Genomic DNA, 6,600 nt, shown 5'->3' on the forward strand with positions numbered 1-6,600 from the left:
ACCTCCTGAGTGCTCCTCCCTGCTCATCTGTCTGCTCATGGTGCTGATGTACCCAGGCTTTTAACAGGTTCAAAACAAACCTGTTGTGCCAGAAGTAGAAGCACAGGAAGGGAGAGCAGCCAATGCATTCCCTGCCAGAGCCAGCACTGCATCCCATTAATCTTACTGCAAAAGTGCACCAAGTGCTGGAATTAATGATGTTGGAGGGAAGGATGCTGAGAGATGGGGAGGGGGAATAAAAAAGTAAAATGCAGCAGAGATTTCCCATTAATAAATCACAGCCCCCTCCCCAGAGGAGATAAATGCCATTTTAAAGAGGAAAACAGCAGATCAAATGCAACATGGACTGCAACAGAGCAGAAAATATCTGTTCAGGCAAGAGAAAGCAGAAATTACTATGAGAATTGTAAAGATTATAATGGGGAGACGATAGGATATTACAGAGGAAAGATCATTAATGCACCAGAGAAGGCTATTAACAGAGTTCCTTAAAGATCAGCCTAGAGGTAAATTTTATTTAATGGTTTTCATTAGAGATCTTGGCTCAGAAAATTAGGGCTTCTTTAAGAGAAATGTACTGGTGAGAAAGTTGGGAAAAGTTCTGCACTGGACAAGGCACTAAGTACTAGAGGAGAAGAACCAGAGGATCTGAAGATTAACAGAAACACACACGGCTGGCACAGGCTCACATGCTTAGCAAAAAGCAAAAATTGCTACTCTAAGCAGCTGAAAACACCATAGCAAAAATATCAGACTTTTGGGGAACCCCAGGATGAGTGCAACAACAAATGCAACCTGAGAAGTCTTCCCAGCAGGGATAGTGTCAATCAGGACACCGGTGCCACAGGAAAGGAATGAGCAAGATGACCCAGAAGCAGCGCCCTGCTCTGGTTCCTTCAATGTCAGGAGGGTGATTGTGAACCACAAACAGGTCCAGGCTGTGATAATGAGGATAATCAGGTAAATGTAAAAGCTGCCTGGTGGGACAGGGCTGGAAAGGTATCACTTATTCCGGCTGTTGCTGGAAAGACTGCCAGGGGAAACAGCTGCTCCACTCGTACACCGAGGAGGAAATCAACTCACTCTGCCAAAACACAGCAGGAGCAGAGGACACAGGTACTGAAGATGGCTGTGAGTGACCTGGGCACAGAGCCAGGAGCACATGTGGAGTCACAGAGAGACAATGCTCCAGGAGAGAGCTCTGAGCTGGATGCATCATCCCGGGGTCTGTGTCCTGATGGCAGTGAGCTGACGGCCCCCCAGCCTTACCAGCCTCCAGCCTGCTTTTCCTGCAAAGCCATGTCCAGAGGCTACGCTCTCCTGGGGGAGTGTTTCCATGAGATAATTTGGCTGGGGGATATGGGAAGGTGTCCCACACCTCCACCACAGTTAGGGTTGCAGCATCACACATCTGAGCTGACAGGAGGCAGGTCCTGCCCCATTCCTTGGAGGAACATCCCAAGGGTTTGCAGCAGCTGAGCCCTGCAGCCCACACTGAGCCCCAGAGTCCCCTGCACTACCTGAGCTCCTCTGCAGGGATGAGGACACCTCTGTGCCCTTGCAAGTGGCCATTCCTTGCCCTGAGTTAATCTGAAAAAGCAATAAGAAGCAAAAGTCCTTCTAGGCACCTTGTCAGGGCAGGGCTGCACTGGGAGCTGCCCGGGTACCGTGGCAGGAGCTGAATGAGCCCAAGTGCCCAGAGCTGGGTCCCACCACAGAGCCCACATGAGCTGAGAGAGCCAGAGGCAGGAGCGGGTTGTTGGTGTGTGGTGAAGCAGCCACGTAGGAGGCTGCCATCCACCCACAGCATTTTCTAAGTGTGCTACTCCCCCTATAATTTAATCTGCCATTTCCACATGTTGGGAGCAATGAAAACACATCCCTTTCACTTGGAAATACCCTTCTGTGGGAACAACCTGTTCTCCTCGCTGCCGTCAGTGGGCAGGCAGCGCTCAGCTTGTTCCACATCCTTTTGTGAGTGAACAAAGAGCTTTCCATGGCAAGAGCCTGTGCTGCAGCTGGAGGTGAGGAACTGCTCCACACGCTGCTGCTGCCGCGGCTGAAAGCATCACATCCCTCTCCAACAGCCTCAATCCCAGCACCCAAACTCAGAGGGCTTCCTGTCTGCCAATGAGTTTGCTCTGCTCAGCAAAAGGCTTCCCATGGGCTGGTTCACGGCTGCTTGTTTGCTTTCCATGCCTGTAGAAGCAGCAGGGCTGTGGGAGTCGCCTCTAATCTCAGTGGTCCAGTCCCAATCTCTGCCCTGTATGGCTCCTGGCAATCAGTGGTTGTTTACTCGTGCAATCTCCCTGGTATACTCCCTCCTGTGGCCCCCATGCCTTTAGACTTCAATCAAAGACATAAATCATCTGAAGAATATTTCAACCTGCACCACAGGTGTTATCTTGTTGATGCAGGGGGAGTTTAAAATCTCACCTGTGTCCTCTGACAAGGCTGGATCTTTTCCTTTCCCGGAGTTTCTTCTGATTGCTCCATCTCTGCAGCCTGTTGCGCTCTGCAGAGAATCAGCTCTGCCTTCCTGCACAATCCTGGGCACCACCAGGGAGGCTTCACTGCTGCTCCACGAGGACCAGCACAGCTCTCCCACACCAGCACATTGAGGAGGACAGGAAAACCCCTCAAATCATCTGGGAGAATACAGCTTGGACACAGGCAGATCCATGAGGGTCAGCAAGTCAGTCCAGCTCCTCAGCCATTCCCAGCCCTCTTTCTTGTCCCTGCACTGCCTCGATTCCCCCTTAGGTATCTTCCCAACATGGATATTGCTTCCAATCAAGGACCCAAGGTTCCTTTCAATCTAGTAGTGGTGGGGTCTTGGAGCTCACCATAGCCAGCAGCTCATTTCTAAATTAGAGTAGTTTGCTCTGTTGTTTCTTCCCTGGCAACATGTGGCATTTTGTTGTTTGCATGCAGACAGAAATCAGCCAGAAAAAGTCATTCTGCAAGGGACATTCTTCTTCCCTCCCAGGACCCAGGGCAGAGTGGGCATTTCCCACACAGGCCACAGGAGCTGCTGTGATTTGTGATTGTAGGATGGCTGCTGCAAAGCACAGACACAAGGACAAAGTTTATTGAGATTGGCAGCCGCAGCCAAGATTCAGAAATTACGTAGTCGTGACTAATTTTGCTGAATTGCATAAGAACTGCTATCTCAGGAAAATTGTTTCCTCATATCCTCCTCCTTCTCACGTTTATTGTAAGCCTATAGGAACATGACAATTTTAAAATCTCTGCCCTTCTCTCACCATCCCTCCATTACATGGGCACCCCTAGGGCTGGGAGAGCCCAGCTGGCAGGTACACAGGTGCCTGGCTGCCAAAGGACTTTCTAATTTGGGTATAAGTGGGATGGAGCAGCCAGGGAGGTACAGACACCCTGCTTCTGGAGGGGTTTGAGGGGAAGCTCAGAGGGTCTTTGCCCACTGCAGTTCTGACTTGATGCTTTTATAGAATCACAGAATGGTTTGGAAGGCATCTTACAGATTTCATTCCACCCTCTGCCAAGGACAGAGACACCTTCTGCAGCACCAGGTTGCTCAGAGCCTTATCCAGCCTAGACTTGAACACTTCCAGGGATGGGGCAGCCACAGCTTCTCTGGGCAATCCGTGCCAGGACCTCACCACTCACTTTCTTTTGCAGGTTGTCCTTGGGAGGTGGCAAAGCTCTGTCCCTGCCGGAGCACTGCTGACCACTGTCACCAGCCAAACATTCAGAGGGTATGAGAGCCCACAGAATCTGACCCAATGGTCACTCAGAGGAAAGGAGAAGGCAAGAAGGGAAAAGAAGTAGTTGAGATCCACCAGCAGCTGCCACGGGGCATCGGCTCCAGCACTGAGCTCCCAGAGGGGGCCAGCAGGCACAAATGAGTTGCAGTGCCACATCTTTCCCAGACCATGCCATTCCCAGCACACAAGGCTGAATGTGTAAAGTGACTCTGCAATGTTCTCCAAGGTCCCTGTAGAACAAGGGTCTCTTTGGGAAGGGCTCTAGGCCTGCCTGGTCCAGGCTCACTCCAAGCAGCTTTGGAGCTGATGAGAGCAGGACTGCTCCATCCTTGCAGTGACACCATGGATCCGTGTTACAACCACACAAGCTCTCCAAAAAGCATGGACTTCCCCCAGCAGCTGCTGGTCGGGTTCTTTCTGGTCATCCTCATCTTGATCACTCTCTGCGGTAACATCATCGTCTGCCTGGCCGTCACCCTGGACCGCCGGCTGCGGAGCCTGACAAACCGCATCATCGTCTCCTTGGCCGTCACAGACCTGCTGCTGGGGCTGCTGGTGCTGCCCTTCTCTGCTTTCTATGAGCTCACCAAGGAGTGGCCCTTTGGCAGCGTTTTGTGCAACATCTACACCAGCCTGGACGTCATGCTGTGCACGGCCTCCATCCTCAACCTCCTCATGATCAGCCTGGACCGCTACTTTGCTGTCACCACCCCGCTGCGCTACTGCCAGGTGGTCACTCCCTCCCGGGTGGCCGTGGGCTTGGCTGTCATTTGGACCGTGTCACTGATGGTCTCCTTCCTACCCATCCACCTGGGCTGGAACACCAAGGGGACAGCAGTGCAAAACACAGGCCCCGCCTGCAGCAAGGAGTGCACGCTGGCAGTGAACCTCGTGTACGGGTTAGTGGACAGCTTGCTCACCTTCTACATCCCTTTGGTCATCATGTGCATCACCTACTACCGGATACTCAGGATAGCCAGGGAGCAAGCCAAGAGGATAAACCACACGTGGGGCAACGCGCCCGTGCCCCCCCTGGTGAAGGAGCACAAGGCCACCGTGACCCTGGCAGTGGTGCTGGGAGCCTTCATCGTGTGCTGGTTCCCCTACTTCACCCTGTTCACCTACCGGGGCGTGTGGGGGGACAGCAAGGTCAAAGGCACGCCCATGTCCATTGTGCTCTGGCTGGGCTATGCCAACTCAGCCCTGAACCCCATCCTCTACGGGACACTCAACAAGGATTTCCGAGTGGCGTACCAGCACTTGCTGCGCTGCTGGAGGACGGGACACCCCAGGAACTCCCACCTGCCTCCCCCGCAGGAGGCCCAGCCCAGGGGCAGGCAGGGCCAGGGCAGGCAGGAGGGGAAACCCTTGAAGCTGGAGGTGAGGAATGAGAAGGGGACTCTGCTCACTGATGGAGCCCTCAAGAGGTAAGAGCCTTCCTACGCTCGGGGCTTTGATGGTAGGTCTGGCCCCAGAGAGGAAGGCAGAGGTGGGGACCCCCATTGTCCATGGACTTCTGAGCAACAAACTGATGCCCCAGCAGGAGATCCTTGCGCAGGCAACTCCGCTGAGTTCAGCCACTCAGAAATTCCTCACCACTCATAAGAAACCAGCTTGCATTCCCTCCATGCTGGCGGCACAACTCCAGGTACTCCAGCTTCCCACATGGCTGGGCCTCCCCTGGAATTGCCCCCATGCTCAGGGAGCACAAAATGTCCCCTGGCTTTGCTGGGTAATGGGGACAGTTGCCATCAGAATTTGCTGTACAGAATGGGGTGAAGCTCTTAGCTGGGGCTGCTCCCCAAAATCAGCTGTGCCCCTGTGAGGAACAGACAGCAAATTCTGGGCACAGAGCAGAGCTTCAGGGGCCAGGAAAGGTGACAGAAGGAAAGATGGGAATTAGTCCTGGGGCACAGTCAGAACACCTGCAGCTAGGCTGACAGTCCAAGATCTGGGTTCCCAGCTCCCTGCAGAGCAGCTCGGCCGCTTCCCTCCCCATCTGAGCCATGCACCCTCAGCATTTCAGCCACCAGTTTGCATCAGCAGTGAATTCAGCCAACAGCAAGTTCCATTCCCATCTCTGGAAAGGGACAGGAGTAGCCCAAATTAGGTTGGCAGACGTTTTTAGAAATACAAGTGCCCATGTAAAGTTAGAGCAAAAAATTCCCTCAGTGCCACCCCAAGCGTGTTATGAGGGTCAGCCCCAGCAAAGGATGTGGTGAGGGAGCAGGAGGGGAGCAAAGTGGGCAAGGTCTGTGCCAGGCTGTCCCCTCAGCCCCCTCCCTGGGCACCCACATCCCCACAGGGCTGTGCCACCCTCTCACTGCCTCACTCCAAGGTGTTCGCTCAGCCAAGCACAAGGAGAACGGAGAGGCAGGCTCTCAATCTGCTGCTCCTGAGATAATCTAACCTCTAAGCAGCGCCTGATAAGCAGCCCAGAAACTTTCCATCCGTAGATAAGGAGTCCTTTGATTCCCTGTTGCCAGCGTGCCAGCAGAGAAGCCGCGCTCGCGCGCTCTCGCAGCACGTGCCCTTGATCCTGCCCCAGAAAGAGTCTTAAGCCACCAAAAGGAGAACTCAGGGAGGTGAACCAAAGTTCAGAGCCACCCAAAAGGCTGATCCAGCCTCGTGCCTCCCCCAGGGCACCAATGTGACTGTACCCAAGGGACGGGTGCAGAAAAAGAGATACAGAGGGATGGATTAACAGGAGCAAATACAAGGATGCAGGTCCTGGGGCTGCCTTTTTCCATTTCCGAGGAATTAACGAGGAGCCCAAAGTTACAGCGTTTGGCAAATTGTAGATTGTGTATAAAAACACATGGAAAGCGTGTCTAAGGTGGTGGGGGTGTTTCTG

The 6,600-nt window shown here is 53.4% G+C and overlaps 1 protein-coding gene across 1 annotated transcript; it reads left to right on the forward strand.

Moving 5' to 3' along the window:
• Positions 1-4,052: 4,052 nt before the first annotated feature.
• On the forward strand, positions 4,053-5,177 carry HRH2 (histamine receptor H2; the record flags this gene model as incomplete). The annotated part of the gene is made up of 1 exon (XM_084215856.1): positions 4,053-5,177. The coding sequence occupies one exon, from the start codon at positions 4,053-4,055 to the stop codon at positions 5,175-5,177; it is 1,125 nt and encodes a 374-aa protein (XP_084071982.1).
• Positions 5,178-6,600: the final 1,423 nt, after the last annotated feature.

This window comes from Fringilla coelebs (genome assembly GCF_963513975.1).
Source record: "Fringilla coelebs genome assembly, chromosome: 15".
Lineage (NCBI taxonomy): Eukaryota > Metazoa > Chordata > Aves > Passeriformes > Fringillidae > Fringilla > Fringilla coelebs.